The 21,102-nt window shown below is 40.6% G+C and overlaps 1 protein-coding gene across 1 annotated transcript in view; it reads right to left on the reverse strand.

Annotated features, from left to right (window-relative positions):
- FBRSL1 (fibrosin like 1) overlaps positions 1-21,102 on the reverse strand; it is a 547,710-nt gene that overhangs the window by 180,297 nt on the left and 346,311 nt on the right. The window contains exon 5 of the mRNA XM_082491594.1: positions 2,554-2,583. Coding sequence (XP_082347720.1) covers positions 2,554-2,583 — 30 coding nt within the window. The remainder of the gene's footprint in view (positions 1-2,553; positions 2,584-21,102) is intronic.

Genomic DNA, 21,102 nt, shown 5'->3' on the forward strand with positions numbered 1-21,102 from the left:
TATGAACTAAATAAATAGTGGATAATTACTAGCGTGGCACAGAGAGAGAAGTAGGAGGTGGAAAATTTCAGTTTTGCTTCTAGCTCTACCACTGACTCAGTTTGTACTTCTACATGAACTTCTTTTTTTGTCTGCTTTCCTCATGAATTACATACAGACGACAGTGATCCGCTGTTTATGACTAACAAAAAGTGTTATGCAAATCAAAAGTACATTAGTAATTCCTGCCCTGCCCTTCATTAGTGCCAGCACGCGTAGGTGTACCTAGAGAAAGCTGCTTCTTGCTGACCAAGCAGGAAAGCAGGATTGTTCTGTAGCACCGTGAAATGAAGCTGATCCATCATGTAATTTGGGAAGCCTGATGCTGGGCTAGACAGTATGTCCACTACTCCATCTGCATGCAATAGCCAGAGAGCATCATTAGAAGATACATTTTTCCCACACATGAAACGGGGAAAAAAGACTCTTCAAGTATAATCCCTCAGGACATTCATACCAGTATTTTTATAGCTCCCTGTTGCAACAGCCAGGTTAGTTTTAGACAAATACTGAATGTGTTTCCAGGGGAGTACGTCAGGTATCAACAGAGAGAGCCAGGCTGCCCGTGTGTTCCCCAACTAGAAGGCAACGAACGCCGCATTCATATTATCCCTATGAAAGGTTTGAAGCCTCTTCACTTCAACCTTGGTGAGTTTACATGCATGTGCACATGTCTTTGCTGACAAGAAAAGCTACCCTACTTAATTCCAGAGACTTATTTAATAGAACCGATGTCATGTCTCATGTCTCTACAGATCAGGCAGGAGACAGAAAGATGATGATCTTGTGCTGCTCTCCTTATGAAGAAAAGAAATGTTATTATTAAGGTGGAGTCACCTTAAGGAGAAGGTAGCTGGGAAATATGCGAGCCTAGAAGGTCAAATTACAGTTATAGATATGTAAAGAAATGCCATATTAATGGTAAGGAACACTATAATAGCCTTTCACTTGCTGTAAAGGACAGTAAGTTACCAGTCAAACACAATGCAGCTTCCTCTGAAGGTAACCTCAGATCCCACATTCTGAAAGCTAATCAATGTTGTTCAGATTTCAATTTCTTCTCTACAAGGTGAAGTCAAACCTAATCTAACAAACGTCAGTCTCAGATGTAATGCCGCTAGCTGGGTCTACCAGTGTAATTTAGATAATCATTAATAGCATAGCTGTATAATAAAACTACATGTCACTTACAACTTCATCTGAGGTTTGACTGGCAGGTCTTTAAACAGTTTTCTAAGTGATTGCTTTTACTTTCTTTGATTGGGCAGTCTAAGAAATGTTTTAACCCCACAGTATCTAAGCTTTTAGGGAATAATTTTTCACCCTCACCACCCCTGCCATCAGCTCTGCTGCCGTGTAACCTTGTAAGAAACAGAACTCAGGGGGGCTGTAGTGGTTTCAAGGAGTGACTTTATACATATATACACATATATAAAATAAAGTACGTACAGGATCTTTCATTCAACATGTATGATTTAAATGTTTTTCTTCGATCAAGCCTTCACCTCAAACCAGAGCTTTTGCCATACTCCGGGGATATTTGGTATCTGATGGGATTTTTAAAAGAAGAAGTTGAAGAAACCTTAATGCTTCCCAAGCACTAACAGTATTTAAAAAAATGAAAAAGACTTAACCAGAAGAAGCTTTTAGTGTAGTCTCTTGAACTCATGGTAACCTCCGATGTATGGCTGCAGCCGAGTGTGCTGCCAAGGAGACAGGAATACCTCAAGTCAGCCTTTACTTTTGTAATGCTGATCCAGTAGAAACCCGCGTGCCACAGCTTCTCATGAATGAATGCAAGAGACTGGACAGCCAAAATATAATTAAAGTTTGATGAAGATCTAACCTGAGACTGCCAAGTTTGATCTGCCAGAAGAGAAGTCAGCAAGGGATACTCAAGTCTTTTATACATTTGATGCTTAAAAGCGTGGTGCAACCGTTGCTATGTCGTGGGCCTTCTCTGTTTTCCTTGCAAAGGTGAAACAAGGAATCCCTATACCAAACCACACAACTACAACCTTTCAACAACCAACCTCTGTATCCAAAAGGAGGTCAGAAAAATCATTGCTCTATGATAAATATGCATGCAACATGACAAAACACTCCTTGACAGTTACCACGCTGCCTTTGAGGGTAGGTACCAGTTGTCCCATCTTCTAAACTGATTACGAAATTGACATCTTCAGAGGTTACTATAAATAAAATATGGGCTCCTGACAAGATATCAGAGGAGACTTCCTCTGAAACAGCACTAATGCTATGAATCGGGTCTCACCAAATGCTCACATAATAATCAAGACAGACTATTATGTTAATGGAAGTTTCTTTTCTGTAAACAAAAACTAGCGAAGATCACAGAGTACCTGATCCAATGTTTTTTCATTCAATTATTGATATTATAAAATTTGACCTGAAGACTGGAGGAAAAATATTATTTTCAAATTCATTCTTGTTTTGACTATGAGGGAATTTCCAAGGTAGTAAAGCACATGAAAGAATAAAATTCTGTCTTACCTTATCGTCAATATCACTCTCGCTGTCACACTGTGGATTAGAGAGAGAAAAAAAGATTTTGAGAAACACCATTATGTATAGGGATCTTTTGCATCATCCTCTTAAATCTTTAGGATAGCTGTTTATGATGTTCTTGGTTCAATAAAACACACTTTTGACATTTGCAGTAATGCCTTTTAGATTGCTAGCATAAACCAGACAAAGCCAATTTCTCTCTTATACAAAAGCATGGTATACTCCTACTTGGATGGGGGAAAGCGAACTTTAAACAAAAAAGACAATCAGTGATGCATTATAATAACAACTGTAACATGAATACTACAACAAAAAGCATGCCTTTTTATCATCCCAAATTGTGGAATATATAGTAACAGTTTTGCATTGCTTCACCTTGATAAGCACTTTGTCATCTAACAAGGAAACTGTGAAACTGGCAATCAATTTCTAATTTAATGAGTGGCACCAAGAATAGTAATTAAAATACATCATAAATTCTGGTACATTTTTTAGTTTGAATGAGATCACGATCCCAGGAGGAAGTGTTTACTTAAAGAGTTTGAGAGTGTAATCTCTTACAGCCTCCGAAAATTAAATGCTCTCTTTTCACAGCGCAAATGATGGAAAGATAACTTGAGCATTGAACATTTCAGGACATGCACATCTAGTTGGCTGGGGCTGAGAAAGATTTACAATCAGGAACAAAAATAAATCTCTTGGTGTCTGTTATACTGACAGAAAGTGGCCAGTGTGTTTTGTAGCTTTTGTGCCCAACGGGAAATTTCTCCTTCAGCCAGCAGCTTGAAGGGGATGGTCTGGGCGGGCTTCCATAACTGGTGGCATTCTCTCGAGTTCACTGGTTCAACAAGAGGGGACTTTGCAAGCCAGCAACGACAAGCTACAAATGTGGAAATGGTCTGTGAGAATGCACGTGCTTTGGTGTCATGAATGTAGAGGAAGGAACATATCTGTTTGGAGCTTTTGTCCAGCTCCTGGTCCTCACGGAGCAGGGAGAGGGGATCTTCCCTGTCACATTCTTTTACTCTAAAGTTACAAAGAAGAAATTTCAGCTGTGACATTCTTAGTTTTCTGAGATTCTTGAAAGACTATTTAATCTCTTCTTCTATTTTGCACATGAAACAATTGACCCCAAACACTTGAGGAACCATTTACTCTTCAATTCTCTGAAACACACCAAGCACATGAAGAACCACAATAGAGTGGAGGGGTCTCCCATGGCGATTCTGCAGCGCAGACTGCTCAGCTTCCAACTGACTCCTTATTTCCATTTAACTGCAGTGGAAACACTTGGTTTAAGGATCCTGTTTTTCTACAGTCTTGACTAAGCAGCGCTCTTTTCTTTCGTGTCTCAGCTCTGGGCATGGAACGGGACTAATTGTCCATCACCACTGAGACACGCTGAAACAGGTTTGCTGGGCAAAGGCTGCCCCGGTACCTGCTGCATTTGTGCTTGCTCAAGACAGTGCTAATTCATGCTGACAAAGCAACACATTCATCAAAAACAAGGTGGGGGTGGGGTGGGGGAAGATGCAGTCACAGCAGTACACTTGTTATTATTTACATGCTCTTGAGAAAACACCGGCTGACTCAAGGGAAGCCTTTCACCTCCACCCGGGGGGCTGAAATCAAGTCAGAATGCTACGGGGAATGTGCATTCTCCCAAATTACTAGCATAATTGAGTGGGTCATGAAGACCAAGTTACTTTACACTTTAAACCCCATCTACACTAAAGTATCCTATGTTACCATTTTAATCATTGTGCTCATTCAACCTGCACACTCATATTTTAGAGGCAGAATATTTTGATGACGTGATTCAACCTGCACCGTTCAGACTAAAGCATGTTACAATGGAATTGCACCTATCACAAAAATGGCGTAAAAATTAGCTAGTACACTCAGACCTGTGTTGCTTAAAATTGTATGCTTAGGCAACACCAATACAAATTTTAATTCTTACAGGGACTTACAGGAAGAATGACACACTAAAGTAATAAAGAAATAAAATAAATTAAACTCAGACACATAATGTCTAGAAAATATTCAAAATTATCATTAAAACTCAAGGCACTTTCGCCTATGAACCCTGGTTTAATAAAACCACAGTACTGTAAACCTTAATAAATTTAGCTTAAAAATATTTGAGAGCGGATGTAAACAATTTTGGGGAACTTTAGTAACCATTATTATTCAAATACAACGTAGTATTTTAGTCTTGCTCTTTGTTTTCGTAACAAAACTTGTCTTCCTATTCCTTTACTTCATTATGTTATTTTAAAAAAAGAGGACAGGCTTTTTCTTGTTGAAAACAGATTTGACCTCAAAAATTTGTATGCCTATAATGAGTACAAAAAACTATTACAGATGGTTTGCATTACTAAAAGGTGCAGAATTGCTTTATTTAGATGCCTAGCTTTACTTTGTACCAATATGCAACTTTTTCTCATGTTGATAAGTGAAAGTTGCAAAAAGCCAGTGAACCATCAAATCCACATGCTAAGTTTTATAAACAGACATACGAATCAAGCAAACATCTGCTCTCTGAGGATACATTTTCCCCCATTCAGGATCTGTAAATATTCCATAATTAATTGTTTTTAAAATGGAAAGGACAGCAAAGAATTTAGTTTCATTTTAGCTTACGTCTTCCTTACTTTAATCATGACCGCACCAGTCTTGCAACTGAAGAAGCCAGCGGGGTTGTGGAAGCAGATCCACAGGCGAACCCAGCTCTGTGCGCACACAGAACCCACCGTGCGACTGCAGGACGGGTGCTTTAAAAACCACATTTCTCACAGCAAGTTGCATAATTTCTTGTTTGCCTTATGAAATAGCTGTCCTCTCCCACCTCTCACAGCCACATAGCACTCACTCATGCACATGAACTGTCCCCGCATCAATTCCTACTGTGTGGCTTTTAAACCACCAAAATACCACGTTAATCCAGCTGAGAATGAAGTCCCAAACCAACCCAAAGCTACTGAGCAGTCTAGACGATGAGAGATTGTGGGGGAAGAATTAACACACCATAATTTATAAAATTTGGAATTCTGCTTAACATAGAGCATCCTGGAAAATGGAGAGCTTGAGACTCACAGCTTCCACCCCACGTTCATCACCCACCGACTCCTGAAGAAAATACAGCCAGCTTTGGTGAAAAAAAAACCCAAGCTTCAGAATTCACTTACATTTTCTTCTTCTTTTTTTTTTTTTTTTTTTTAAGAAACAAGCTCCCACGTTCACATTGAGAAACAGGAACCCACAGGCTGCTGAACACGCAATGGCACCAAAAAAAACAACGACAGCAAAACCAAACCCAGACAGATCTGCAAAAAACCAGAACCGCTGTTGACCCCTTCCCTTCAGAGGTGTGTGTGTTAAAAAACACGATTTCAATGGGCTGGTTCAGTTTCTGTGGTAACAGCCTTCAGCCTCTGCACACCCGCTCTTCTCCAGCCTCTCACCTCCACCCCTGCAGAGCCCTGGATCCACAAAGAGAGACCCAGGCTGTTGCGTCGCATTGCCGGGATGGTTAAATGAATAATGAAGTCACAGGAGAAACTTTGGTTTGACCCAGAGGATTTTCTGTGTCTTAAAAGACAACTTATTCCGGCCTGGTGAGGACCAGGCCGGAGGTGCACCCTACAAAGGCTGAGCAGGCCGAGGCCACCCCAGCTCCTCCACGCTCACCTCCCACACAGCTGTTGTCGGAGGGACAAAAGCCCTTGTCAAAACAAAAAAAGTTAAAGAAAATGTGGAGAATGGCAACTGTTGACAGCTATGGGGGCTCATTGAAAGACAAAAGCTTCAATTACCTGGATTTTTCTAAAGGCCTGTTAGCACTCCTGGTCTATAAGCGAAACTGTAAACAGCCATTGTGCCGGGTTCATAAAGGCTCCTAAAAGGATTATTCACTGGGTTGAGCCAATGGCCTCTCAATTCCACCAAGAATGTTTGCAAAGCCGACCTCTAATTGTGCCGCTTTTTGGAAACAATTTCTTGCAGTGAAAGATTCAAGTCAGAAAAAAGCCTCCCATAAGGTAAAGTTAAGCAGAAACAACACTAATTCAGGTAGAATGGGCTCAGTGTGCCCTAACAAGGCCTCCTCACCCCTCTCTCCTCCTCCCGCTTCTGCCCCACAGAGGATGGTGCCGCTTTGGCAGACGTGGGCCCTCCACCCACCACGACCCAGCACCAAAGAGAACGCCGAGCTGGCCGTGGGTTCACAGGGACAAGGCATGATCTGGCAGCTGCTGCCACCAGACAGTGCTGCGGAGGAAGGTTCAGGCTCCAGATGAAGCAGGGTGTGAAGCAATGAGAAAAACTGGTGCCTTCCTGATCTCCAGGCAAGCACCTACAGCAACTCCACCACCCCCTCCATCCCCTGTCCTGCTGCTGCACCCAAAAGACCTGAGGAATCAGAGACAGAGCTCCCAAAAGACCTGAGGAATCAGAGACAGAGCTCCCATATGTGTAGACCAGGCCCCGTTGCTTCTTTTTTTTTTTTTTTCCTGACGGCTGAGGTGGGAATTCATGTTTCTGGACCCTCCTCCATCATGCCTTTCCCACCACGCAAGGAGTCACGATGCATTCCACCGCTTGCTTGTACAAATCATCTCAACAGGGAAGAAAGATGGACTGGAGAAGGGTATTCTCTTACCAGGAAAATGGTAAGATGCCACCAGCAGCACACCTGCCTGCAGTGAACTGAAAATAAAATTCTAACCCCTCACCCTCGTCCCAAATGAGCAGAGGTTGAAATGGGAAATACGGACATTACCCGCTGTGGTTCACATGACATACAAGCATAAACCAGACCACTCCACATAACAGCAATGGATACCGCAGAGGTTTGTGTCAGTGCAGATAAAGCCAGATCTCCACTACAAGGGCTTTCTGGTGGACCTAGAGTCAAAGCTGTTCTGTAGTGTCATTGCCGGCTCTACCACAGCGTTCAGGCAATTAGCACAGCTGCAGAGAGTTTCGCCATTTAAGTTTAGGATCTTTGAGTGCAGAAGGGGAGCAGGCCTGGAATGAGCTACGCACAAATTTTTCCAAAAAAGCAGCATCCGCAGAAGCGTGTAGGCTCTGCACTCCAGGACACATCCACTGGCACCAGGCTTCGTGCAAAGCCATTTTCTCCAAGAAATGGCAGGATCCACATTAAAATTGTTTGTACCGTGATTCTGGATGTTTTCCAGTGAGTTTAAGAACCATGAAAACATTCTTTGACTCTTTGCTTACCCCCAATGTTTTAACTTCCAAATCACCCAGTTTTAATACACATAATAAAAGCACTGCATTGATTAACATGAAATCAGATTCTTACATTAACTGTCTCGTGCCAGGAACAAGAGCTCCAAGACACCAAACCCAGAACAACCCAAATCTCGCAAGACTGCAGCAAGATTGGCAACACTTGGGTGTTAGGTCATCGGCTAGGTTCAGAGAAACACTGTTATCTGAAATGGGGCCACATCCTCCAAGCTTTTGAGAACTGCATAGAAGTCACCTCAGCTTATTCACATAAACGCAGTATCTCCCTCTCCACCCAAACCTGGAGGTTTACAATCTAGGTTGTGCCTACACAGCCTCAAGGCTACAGGGCCCCATTGTGCCAGCGCTATAAAGCACAGAAGTTACAGGTTCCTGCCCAAACAACTGACAGAAAGGCTTGTTTTTCCTTTGCACATAAACACACATACCTACAGACATTATTTATATTATGATTAAGCAGACAGTGATAGACATCTAAGCTGGCCCTGTGAAAAAAACGATCCCAGCCCGGAGCAATATGTAATCTAACCAGTCTACCTGCAACTAAAATTATGTGGGGGAGAAAGGAGGACAAAATATGAAATATACAGCCTATAATATTACAATGCAAGCTGGCAGGGTAGAATATATATGTAAAAAGTTGCATACAATATACGAACAGCGTAGATACCTATGGAGCTTGTATACCCGCTCAGACAGTCCCAGAGGACTACCTTGTTATTTCCAACCATATTTAGTTACTGAATTTTCTTTTAATAGCAGGGCTTAGGGAAGCACTAGGCTTAAATCCCAGTTTGTTAATGTTTCTTTTAAAGGAAGAAGTAAAATCAAGCCTATTTTTCAGAGCCCTCCCCCCTCGCGCTGTCCTCCAAGCTAACTTCCCGGGAGCTGCTCGCCGCAGCAGCAGCGGCGCGTACGGATGCACGCTTGTGTGTGCAGGGGGAGGGTGTTGTTTCCTATTAAGTCTGGCATCGGATTCATGTCTGCAGGGGCTTGCTTAAGATGATAGGAAGAGAGAGTTTTATCATGAGCCAGACTGACAGAAAAGCCTGCTAATGGGACTTGAGGCATACACAGGAAAGAAAGTGCCAAAACATTAAGCTACCGCCAAGTGTCAGAGGGCCACTGATTTATTGCAGCAATTTTGCCACTGTGTCCTTTATAAGGTCCCACAAGTCCTTCCTCCTGGCAAGAAGCTGTGAGCTGCTGCAGCTCGGGGAGAAGTTTAGATCCAGAGCGCAGAAAGTGTCCAAGCAAAAGGCGGGGGCCGGGGGGAGGACGGAAATCGAATGTTGACTTGAACTTGCCCCAGGCAGCAGAGTCCTCTTAGCTCCACTGCCTCCCTGACAGCTTGATGAAATGAGTCAGGGCCTCCCTATGGCTAGACCAGCTCCGGCTTCCAAGTGCCGGGGTAGAGCTGTAAGAAACAGATTGAGCCTCAGGGCAGCAATTTTTTTTTTTTTTTTTTTTTTTCCCTTTCTCTCCTCAGCATTTGGCTGGGGGAAGGGGGAGGTTATGAGCACTACAGATGTATAGGCTGAGCCTTTGTCTGCGGAGGGGGAGGGCGAGGGGGAGAGAGAAGAACAGCAAGAGAGTATTAGCTATGGCAGCCGAGAATAGCCCTGAGCACTATAACTAATTTTGAGGGGCAGTGATGCATTGTACGGGCTCTGTGCTGTTTGGTCTGAGGGGGCCCCTGTTGTGAAGCAGCAATCAAGAGGACATTTTGTTAAGTGACCAACAGCTGTCATCTGCAAGCCCAGAGTAGGGAAGGAGGGAGCAAGGGGGAGGGAAAAAAGAAAAAAAAAAAAAAAAAAAGAGCATTTGTCCCTTGGAGGCAGAGCACATTAATCCACCAATCTGCCACAGCTTTAACTCTAAAAGCGCTCGGTGCCGCGGAAGAGCTGGATTTCACTCCATCAGCCGCCTGGAGAAATGGGTACCTCTTGCCCTGCTTCAGCCTGCCAGACGCAGGGAGCCTCCCTACCTCTGCGGGTCGAGGAACCGACGCTAAAAATACTGTTTAAGTCTCTTTTCATTCCATAAAATTGAGTTGATCTGCTGCAGCTTAGGGTCAATCCCTCAAGGACTGTTTTTTCCCCCCTTCCCTTTTCCTTAGCACTCATAAATTAATCAGGAAGACCCTGACTAAGTCATTTCATGCTGTACAACATAAAAGAAAGTCCCCTGATGATCCATGCAAGGAACTATTAAAAGCAGGAGGAGGGAGGGAGAAAGGGTTAGGGAAGAGGGAGAAAAGGGGGGGGGAGAAGGAAAAAATCTCAACCTTTTTGATATTTTAGGATAAAAGCTGGAGGACTTTGTTACAAATTCTAGCCAACATCAAAACACCTTAAATAATTCAAAGAACATGTTAAAGGGAAGAAACTGAATGTTGCTCTGATGTTCAGTTGATGCAACGCAGAATATTACCCAAAACAGCACAGCCTGTTAAGGGAGACAGCAGCCTTGAGCATTTCAGTTCTTTAGAAAAATGTCAGAACCTGTAAAAATCATAATTTCCAGCAACTTTTTTTTTTTTTTTTTTTTTTTTTGCATGATATAAACTCAGCGAGACTGAAATGTAGGTTTCTGACAAGCTGTTAACAAGACAACTTTAGAAATCTGTCTGGAGCTCTCAGGGAGATGGGCTGCCATTTCACTGCTTCGAAGAAGTTCATGACATGACAAGCAAAAATCAGGGAACAGAGACCTAAAAACCACGGTGTAATTTTCATTTGCTTCTGTCGTGAAAGAATTCAAGCAGAAATATTAGAAGGCTGCACAACTAAAAAAGCCAGCAACTGGAAAATCATTGCTGTGGTTTGACAAGCACATCTTTTATGCTGAAAATGGTTTCTTTATTATTACACCCATATACAGGAAAGCAGTTTTGAAAAAAAAAGGGATAATCACAAATTACTACTTGAGATCTGCATAGTAAGATATGCATCTGCCTACTCTCAAGCCAGGTCTAAAAATTACCTAATTCATGGGAGAGAGTGACCAACCCATCTTGAAAAAGCTGTGAGAGTCACCAGATTTCTCTTGGTTTCCCACAGCCCTGCCCTTCCCCCCCATAGGAAAGGTAGAAATATCTTTCCATAATGCAATCTTTTACTGGAACCTACACAGATGAATGTTGCTACATAAGCGTTTAATAAAGACACATTCATTAAAAATAGAAAAGTCAGCATCCAATGCCATGTACTCAGCAATGCTTGTACCATGTATTCAAGAGAGGCTTCTTGGCTGGTTTACCATATTACACCTCCTACTTTAGGCCTTAATACACCAGTATAATGCTTTTCCATAATCGTTGGATGATTTAACGATGTCTTTTCCAGCATCAATCTATTCTACTCTACGGTTAGAAAAAAGTAGATTGATAGATTGATTGATCGATCTATCCATCTATCTCCATACAATATATCTCTTTCAATATATAATCTCTCTCTCTCCCTCTCTCTTACTATTTGGACTCATTCTAAGTGTTTAATGGTAGGTTGATATAGCTGCCTTGAAGTCAATTTCCTGATTGTGATTGACTCGTTGTACCCACAGTTGCAGATTCTTGGTACCCTTGGGACAGATGCTTTGGGAAACCCAAAGACAGCCAGCTGCATACATACAATCTTACGCTTAACTTCAGCCCATATTTGCCAAGAAAGAGAGAGACTGGAAAATGCAGGAGGTCATTTTCACTTTTAACACCTATGACTGTACCAAGAGGTAATGTGAATTACAGGCCAAATTTAGCCCAGCATTTGCAGGGACCACACAAATAATTAAATGAAGCTTTTTCACCTCTTTCCTATCTCAACTCATTTCCACACAGCTCCGGTGGTGCGATCCTACAGCCATGCTTGGGTAATTGAAAGGACAGTGCACGCAAAGTTGAATGGCTGACACTGCATTTCACCAATTTACGAAATGGAAGAGACTCTGACAAGAAAAGAGATGCAGTTTGCTCCTCTTCTGAAGTGCTCACAAGTTCTTTTCATTCTCCCCTCGCTTGGGCATTGTGTCACCCGTCACTCATTTTCTTTTCATTAGACAGACACGCTTGGGGACATTACAGCTTCACTGCTGTCTATGGGTTTTCACTAAGGAACCAGAGAAACATCCATTACTTTCTTATTCTACAGTTTTAAGCTGTGAGTAACACCATTTGCTTGCGAGAGACATCTTGCCTTGCTGCCTCCCCTTTACCACAAGCCTCCTGGCTTGGAGTTGCCTGGACCCCCCCTGCCCCAGCTGCTTTGGTCCCTCATGCTCTCCAGAGAAGGGCAGAAACCAAGAGAAGATTTGCAGTGACTCACAGCACAGAGCAACTCTGATTTTGTTTAATGCAAGGATGCCTAGACAGGATATGTCCAACAGAAGAAAAGTGGCTTAAAGCCACTATTTACAACAATGTGAGGCTGCTGCCATTTGGGGGGGAGGGAGGGAGTGGGTTATAAACTTTCTTTAAAATTAAGGAGGAGTTTAGGACTTAATATGGATATAGCCAAAAGCCACTTTAACCATAATGATCTGTCTAGTAATTCCCCACTTATTATAAACATCAGTTTTCTTCTTCTATTTGGACTGCAAATCTAGTCCATTGCTATGCCCTGTCCGCGTCATTATGGAGTCACCAAAAAGTACTCGGCCACGACACAATAACAGGATTTGTTAAAGTACCCCGGCTCTAATGGAAAGTGTTTAGTTATTCTCAGCTCTCTGACTCCATGGTATGTGACTCTGTTTGCAAGTTTCATTTACATATTTATTTAGTGGAGAACATGCATGGCTGTCTTCCCCCAGTGCAGAACCATCATTAGTTGCAGGAAGCTGTTAGAGGGGATTTCAGCACAGAACTCAGGAGGAAAGGCATTTCTTAATACCTTAGTATCCTGCTTAATAACTGTCACGCTCCAGAATGAGGGTGATGGATTTCTGGTTATGAAACTTGCCGTGGTTTGTTACAGCTGATTCACATGAACATTTATTTTATTCCATATATACATTTCTTTTATATACACACACACACACACACACACACTTTTTCTCATGCTGTCAACTTCCTTCTTCCTTACTTCTCCCTGTAAGTCCAAGTGGTGCAGTGACAAAAGAACATACCAGGCTATGCATGAAGACATCCACCTGATGACTCACAAGTTTTCCCCCAGGTATATCACAGATTCTTCCATTCAAATGCAAGCTGTACACCCCAAACTTTCTAACATGAACACTCAGAAGTGGGGATTAATTTCAGAATCAGAGCTGGCATCATTTAGGTATGAAGGCAAATCTCTGCTGTGCCTTGTAACCATTTATTCTGGACCTGGCAGGATAAGTGCGCCGAAGGCAATTTGAATTCAGCAGAGGTGACAGGCTACGCACCTTGAAACATACCACTGTGATTCTATATGTAGTATTTTAACAGACTATTCAATTAGGAACTTTGGACTTGGAAAACAGTCTAAAGCACCTACTGTGTTCTCAACATTAATTCAGTAAAGTGAAGTACAGTTCATTCTTAATGAATATAGGAAGGTTATGTGAATCAGCTGCTTTGTTTTGTTAAATGCCTTTAGCCACTAAGAAGGAAACTTGCTGCTGCTGTGAGGGACAAGATTTACAATACTTATATATAATTAATATAATAATTAATATTATTTAATTCCACTGCTGTTAAACTCATAGCAAGGTTTATGGTGTTGTGGCTAAAAAATATAAAGCTTACAATAGCGACCATTAATGTTTGCATTATTGAACATTAAAATTCAAATCTGGTAAAAGATTTAGCACAAGAATTGAGACATCTACAGAAGACCTATTCCTCCAAGGAAACTCTCAGAGCAGGTACTTGCAGATTTCAACCACTGCTTTTAAAATAAACCTTGAGGGATAGATGCCCCACTCGCCACAGGCAAGCTACCCCGGAACAAAGAAATTCACCAAGATAGAAATAAAAAAAAAAAAAGACTTAAACCACGAAAAGTAAAACCACACCTTCCCTCCCTCCCCTGAAAATGTCCAGCAGTAGTCATTAACATTAATACAATGCAAATTAAATCTTTTTTTTTCTTTCGTTCCATTTAGATCTTAAAAATATTAAAGTAGGTAAGTCTTGGAAGTGAAGGACAAGCATTGCCTAGGGCATACATTTGGGTGTCTTCAATATAATCTTTGGAATATAGCAGAGGCTGCAAGCTAATTCGATAAGAAAATAATGTAGTTGGTTATTCACTCTTACAGAATTATGCCTTGGCAAAGCTAAACGTAAAAGCTTCAAGGCCTATGCCATTACCTGGAAAATACTTCTTTGGACCACTAGACGACAAACCTTTAAACATTAAGCAATGTAAAAAAAATATATTTGCTATTTCAGGTGAAATTGTAAAGGCTCCCCGCTACTTTACTACATCTGCTCCTCTCCTCCGACTGCCCTAGATACTCATTTGTTCTTGTCAGCCCCCAAAATGTCAATGATTGATGTAAATGTAATGATTTACAAGATGGAGCCTCCTACCTCACTGTTCTGCTTTCAGACTGAAAAGGTAGTTTGACCAACACTGACCTCAGAGACTAAGACAAGGGTTGGTAGTGCACGTTGAAAGATGGGAATGCAAGTATCCTTAGCCAAACTATCCTGAAACTTTCTAAACAGGATCCAGGACATTTATCCTTTCTGTTGTCATAACCGATTTTTTTTTATTTGTATTTTTCTTCCAGGACTGATGTGGAAGTGCTCAGTTGTGTGGATAGATGTCATTTATGAATAGAAGCTCCAACGCGTCAAAGTCTTTCCTCAGTAGTGACAGCTCCCTGTACGGCTAATCCAGACTGGAGCGATTAGAGAATAAAAGAAAGAGGAAATATCTCAACAGGAGGGGAAATAAGAGAAAAAGAATAGAAGACTGAAGAGCAAGAATGGAAAAAACAACTTACTGCACCGTGAACCAATAATGAGATGGGACTACAAATACCATCTGTTTGGGAATGAACTGTATCACCTTTAATCACTAACCATTATTATTAGCACGATGATAAAACTGCTAATAATTAGATGGAACAGACTATTATGTATTTGTCACTGAGTGAAAGTACATTGAATTACAGAAACTCTTCATTTTCCAATAGGTTATTATGAACAAAGGTGAATGTGAAAGCTGTTTGAAAAACTGGAAAATACCTTGACCGCGATGTTTTAACTCCTCTCAGTTTGTGTGCAGTGGCACTATGAAGCAGACAGGTCTTCCTGCTCCGACGGGAGGCGAGGCATGGCCAGTAGTTCTTTTTTCATTTGTGATTTTTGCTGTCTCAGCTGTGATACACCAACAAACTCACGTGTGGTTTGCTTTAAAGACTTTCCATGGAGCTAGTGTGGGACGGTTCTCCTCAGCATTTATGCAAAGTACTTGCACGGGTAACTGAAAGCTCAAGAGCTTCTGGCCAACTTTTAGCGGCAGAGGTCGAGAACGACAGGGTCTCATGCTAATCAATGTACATTAAAAAAATCTTTTAAATTCACACCTAACACTTTTGTTTATGAAGCAGAAATAGCATTCAAAACAAACAACTTTGTTAGCTCAGCTGGCTAATAAAAAATCACCACAATTACAAAAACAAATCTTTGTTTTCAATTTTCAGTAAGCAGAGCTTTAAAAGAATAAGCTGCTCTTGAAAGCAAGATAGTTTTTTTTCCCTAAAAAAGGAAAGAAAGAAATCCTTCCTAGCAACTGCAATTATGATACTTTCATGTCAAATGAATTATATTACTGAAAATAAATCTTTCTAAGATGCACAAGAGGGTTATCTGGCTCCAGTCAGACTTATGCATTACTGGTTTTATATGTTGTACTCTACTTGATTAATATAGGTAATCAAATTATATTGCCTTCCACTGTGCTCTCAAATTCAAGGCTATAATGTTTTCAATGACAAAGTTCATAGAGTTGTATAAAAATGTACCTCATGCTGTACCAGCCCTTTATTGCTGTAGTAAAACACCATTTTCAATTTAGTAATAAGTGATATAAAACAGAGTGTCTTGATTGGCAGGGTCGTATTCATTATGCAGTGCCCTACGACACAGCACGGTTCGGAATGGAAATTTAAGGACAGAATCTACCACAATCTCAGATGCTGATACTTTAGGGAATAAAATGATTCCTTTTTCCTGAGTTGTCCAAAGGAAGGACAAGAAGTTGGACACAGAGACACACAACATATTATACACATACACATATATGGATGGAAGGGAGAAAGGGGCAGGAAGAGACTCAACATAGCATGCTACTACTCCATACAGGTTTTCCTGCACTGGAGCCAATCCTATACCACTGCTTCCCACCTGGAATAGGAAATGAAAAAAGAAAATAACAGAAAATGAGGAAGCACAACAGTCTGGATAGCAGCAAATATCGGAGAGCTCTTTCTGGCTCTGCCACTGGCCTGGCTTGTGACCAGAAGAAAAATTTCAGGGCTTTGTGATTCCAAGTGTTTAACTTGAGGTGCCTTAACGAAGTTGTGTTATCAAGTGCTCTTCATTTTATGAACATCAGGATTCTCTAAAGAGCTGTAAATTAGACTGTCAAAACCAGCAAAACCTTAAGTTTGCAGCTACCTTTGAATATGTAAATCCTAACCCTTCCCTTCCTTCTTTTCCCTTCTCTAAATTAGGAATAATGCTTACCATATCCATAAAACCATCAAACCAACCAATCTGTGAGTTCTATAGAGGCAAAGTATTCTGGTGAGCCTTGTTATCACTACAAACACTATCTGAAAGAGCAAGAATTATAAAGCCCTTTTCTTTGGAACTAAATGGCAGAGATATTGTTAGCTGGTATCTTTTCTAAGCATGTACGTTGAGCAAATGATATGATCAAGAAAGACAACTCTTGGACTCAGGAATTAGTAATGTTATCTTAGTTTTGTTTCCTTGGCAACTTGACCTTTCATAATTTGCCCAAAGGCAAAATATGGGCAGCATATCCCTTTCAAATCATACCTCAATAATCTTGTGATTAAAAGCATCACCAGAATGTGGCCTTGCCGTAAGATGGAGAATTAACAACTCTCTACTAAATGATCCACTGATGTTGAATCTAATTTAAGTAGCCTTGCAAGAATATTTAACACTTAATGATAGGCTCTGTATTAGAGTAGGTTTAATCTAGGATGCAGCCACAGATGTCATAAGAAGGAATTAATCAGCATTGCTTCCACTAAAACAGAAATGCAAAATTGCTGAACAGAATGTATTAGAAACAGATTAAAGAACTGGGACTTAAACATAAAAGAAACAGAGCTGATGCCACCCTCAGAGAGCTAATTTGAAATACAGGAAAACTTAATTCGCCTTTAACTGAAGAATTGGGGTGTTTGAAGTTACTAAAGAGAAGCTTGCGTTATCAAGAAGGAAAGAAAGGCAGATAGTCTTTTCCCTCATCAATTAAAAATGAAAGCCCAACCCAAATATTAATGCCTGCCTCAAAATCCCAACAAAATGAAGTTATTGATGCTCTAGGGACTATTGCTGCATCCTACATGAAGCTCTATACTCAATGAAGTGCTGTGGAAGTTTCACTGATTTGGAAAACTCCTGCTCGATTTAGACAAGTTACCTTTCAGAAAAGCAAATCTTGGAAATAGGGAAATACAGCCTATGGTTATTGTAATGCTTGCAGTTGGGTGAAAATATGGAATACGAGATCTGCAAAATTCACTCTGAACTCCCTATATAGAGAGAACTTGCCCATCCAAAGGTTTGTGTAAAGATCTACATTACAATTACTCATTGTTGCTTCAGACAATTTATCATCTCCCCAATTATTTGAGGACTTCACGCTGTCCAGAGGGTTCACGCTGCATGGTCTCTTTCATTAACAAAGACAGGTTAGAGTATAAAGCCAGAAGGGACCGCAGACCATCAGTTCAGAGCATCTGTATAGCACACGGCATTAAATTTCAACCAGCAACTCTCCGCTCCTGATTTGAAGATATTGAGAGCAAGCCTCCTAATCCTATGAATCCTTAGAAGCACGTCGTGGATTAAATATTGCGTTCTTCCAATTTTTGAGTTACAGTTAATGTTCCTGGTAATGATGAAGACAACCTAAGTTTAGCACAATTATATTTCTGCTGAAAACATCTAGAAGTGTGCTGAATACTCCAATGGCCTGATCCAGCTAGTGCACTCCCGATTTACTATCACTGCTATTAAAATGGTTTTTGACTGGGTTGAGTGGCCCTTGCTTGAAAAATTACAAAACAATCTAGCTTTGGTCCCAATTTGCATTGATAGCCTGATAGAACATACAAATCATCTCAGTGCTAGTTCCAAATTAATGAAAAACTTATATAAAGCTTTGATCTTGATGGAAGAATCCATCAAGACTTCCCATTTGTCTCCCTAATTACTTGCTTTGATGCTCACGGCTTGCAATCACCGCATAAGTTAATGTCCTGAGGTTGCCATAGCTACCATTAGTGAAGCAGAACAAGAGACATTGCTCTGCACATAAGCCACCTTTGCTAGATGTTTGCTTCTTCACCCTGGCTGTTCCTCCACTAGCGACACTATAAAGGTGCGCCTCTACTGCACCAGAAGTTAATAAAATAGTTCCTATTAATTTTATTACAAATGTTACTGGTAACATTCACTTTTTCTTTCTCTCTGCTGCTCATACAGTGGAGGTTTTGAAAGCAGTGAAGTGGTTAGAAGACCACAGTGCAAGCAAGGACTGAGTTTACTTCCTAACTTGAACAACAATTTTGCTGTCTGATTCTGGGTCTCAATTTTCTTGACTCTTGAAGGATAGCAATGATGCATCTTTCATCACACAGTCCTGTTTTGAGAACACATCGCTAAGAATTGATGAAGAAAATGTGCACTAATATACACTTTTCATAAAAAATTTGCTTGAAGTGAGTTCCCTCTATTTCTACAACTTCCTAGTTAGCTAAAAACCTTTCATTAAAGCTCTACACTTCTCCTTTTTTAATAAAGGACACTGAACAAGTAATGATGCATAATATACTTCAACATTACTAGTAATTGCTCATTGAAAATAAGAAATGAGAAATCACTTTCTTATTTGCTTATCTGATGACCTCTAAGGACAATGAGGTACATGATAAATGCACAGTGTGGTGTATTTCCTCATTTACTGTATTGATCTGATTTAATGTAATGTCAAGAAATGCAGTACTAAGCCATTAAATGCCAACAAAAAGTATATTTTGATCTGAAATGGAAGTGCATTTGTAACTTTAGTCCACACACAAGTTTTTGTACTTTCTGCAAGTAGTTCACAAAAGTTTTCAATTCTAAAAAAAGGTGACAAACAAATGAAATATCTGAGTGGGAACCATCATCCTAATGTATTTCAAATAACTAACCAAGGCTGATGGAAAAATTCCTACAGCAACAACACAATACTGCTTATTTTGGTTATTAGGAAGATGTATCACTTTAATATTCTTTTCCTGCCAAAGTTTTATGCATTCTGTTAAGTGTATGAACTCTAAATCTTTTTTGTTCTGAATACAGCATTTTCCTCTGGGAGGTATAGTACACGGTAAGTATGGAAAGTTAACATGTAATTAGCATGGTAATGTCTAAGCAAATTACATCATGCTAGAGTTAATAGAGGTTCAGATCAGAAATAATCCTCTGAGCACAGCCAGTGTGAATTACAAGTTTCTATAACGCTCAGAAACCTGAAAACCTACGGGATCCTGAAGCACCTACCAAACAGCCGGGCACCTCAGATGCTCTGCGGCTCCTTACCGACCTTTGGTGTTTAACATGGCTCCACGAGGATCTGCCTGAAGTCTGGAAATCGCTGGGGCACGGCTTTTGCAATGAGCTGTAGGTGGTGGGAAATGCTGGAGCTCACATCCCATAGGACCGGGTTCTAAATCTTTACCCGCAGTGTGAGAGCAGGACACTTTATTAGACACTCTCTTGATAATTTTCCTCACGATTAAATTTGCCTATTTTCCTCAAGGAGTGACTATTAAAAATAAACCTACTGTGGTTTTATTTTTAGTAGATCCTCTAGTTAGGTCACGCCTGACGAGATGTGAATCAGAACCACTGCACTAGCACCAGGGTCGCATTTATAACAGACAGCCCTAGCATCGCGCTAATGCGCTCGTCAAGTGACCCACTATTGGTATCCTAACAACTTCTTGCTATTTTATTTAGAAACAAACAGCAAGGAGAGAGAGGGAGATTCCAAATTAATTAAATGGGCTTAGTGAAGAAGAAGAATCAATTCTGGCACAAACACTACACATTATTTTTTTTAAATTAAACCAATACTACATGCTATTTAGCAAGTCCGGAACCCACGTAATGACAGAAAACAGCTAAATGAGTCACCAATCAGTATAAGCAGAAACCAGAGTAAACAGATTAGGGCAATCATCATTGGACAATCCATAGAAATAAGGACAGTCATTTTTCAAATGACTAATGGTAGCACCAAATGTTAAAGACAATGAAGAAAACGAGTAGGAGCTCCTTTTAGACAATTGCCTTTCTTCTGAAGAACACAAAGCTGAAGAGCTTGGATTCACCTCTCAAATACTATGGCTCATAATACGACAGGTTGTGATGCACAGCACATGAGAGAGAATACATAAGCCAACATAAAATTCAGTATGATTAATATATGATTAGTTCACATTTGTACAGTGCTTTGAAGATGTGAAGTGCTAATTAGAATTTCTGGATTACGCTGGTCAATGCCCCAGTGCAATCCAGATCAGTAAATAAAAAACTGTACAGAAGTTTAAACTAACTGTCCAAAGACTGAAGAACCCACGAGACACTAAGAAATGCTTCAAATTTCAAGTGGATAAACAAATGTATAAAAGAGAGAGAGAAGAAGAATTCAATGCCCCAGTGAAGATATTTAAGAGAGACAGATGAAGATATTTAGGACAGAAAGATATAGCTGGTAATTATTTGAAAAACACTGGTGCACCTCCCTCAACCATCACCAGAAATACTCCCATGGACTCATGAGATACAGAGATATCTCGGCTCAGGAACCCATAAATATTTACTGAACCAAAACCCTTAAAATCTAATGACCTTAGCGGAACATAAACAAATATCTTCCCAAGAGTAGTTCTGCAGTAATGAGAATGAAAAAAAATATTTAGTTTGACATGTGCAAGGGAAAAAAAAAAAAGATGTAGCCTCAGACTGGAGAGTGGAAAAAGAGAGGAAAAGGAAATTCCTGT

The sequence above is a fragment of the Vanellus vanellus genome, assembly GCF_965231255.1.
Source record: "Vanellus vanellus genome assembly, chromosome: 16".
Lineage (NCBI taxonomy): Eukaryota > Metazoa > Chordata > Aves > Charadriiformes > Charadriidae > Vanellus > Vanellus vanellus.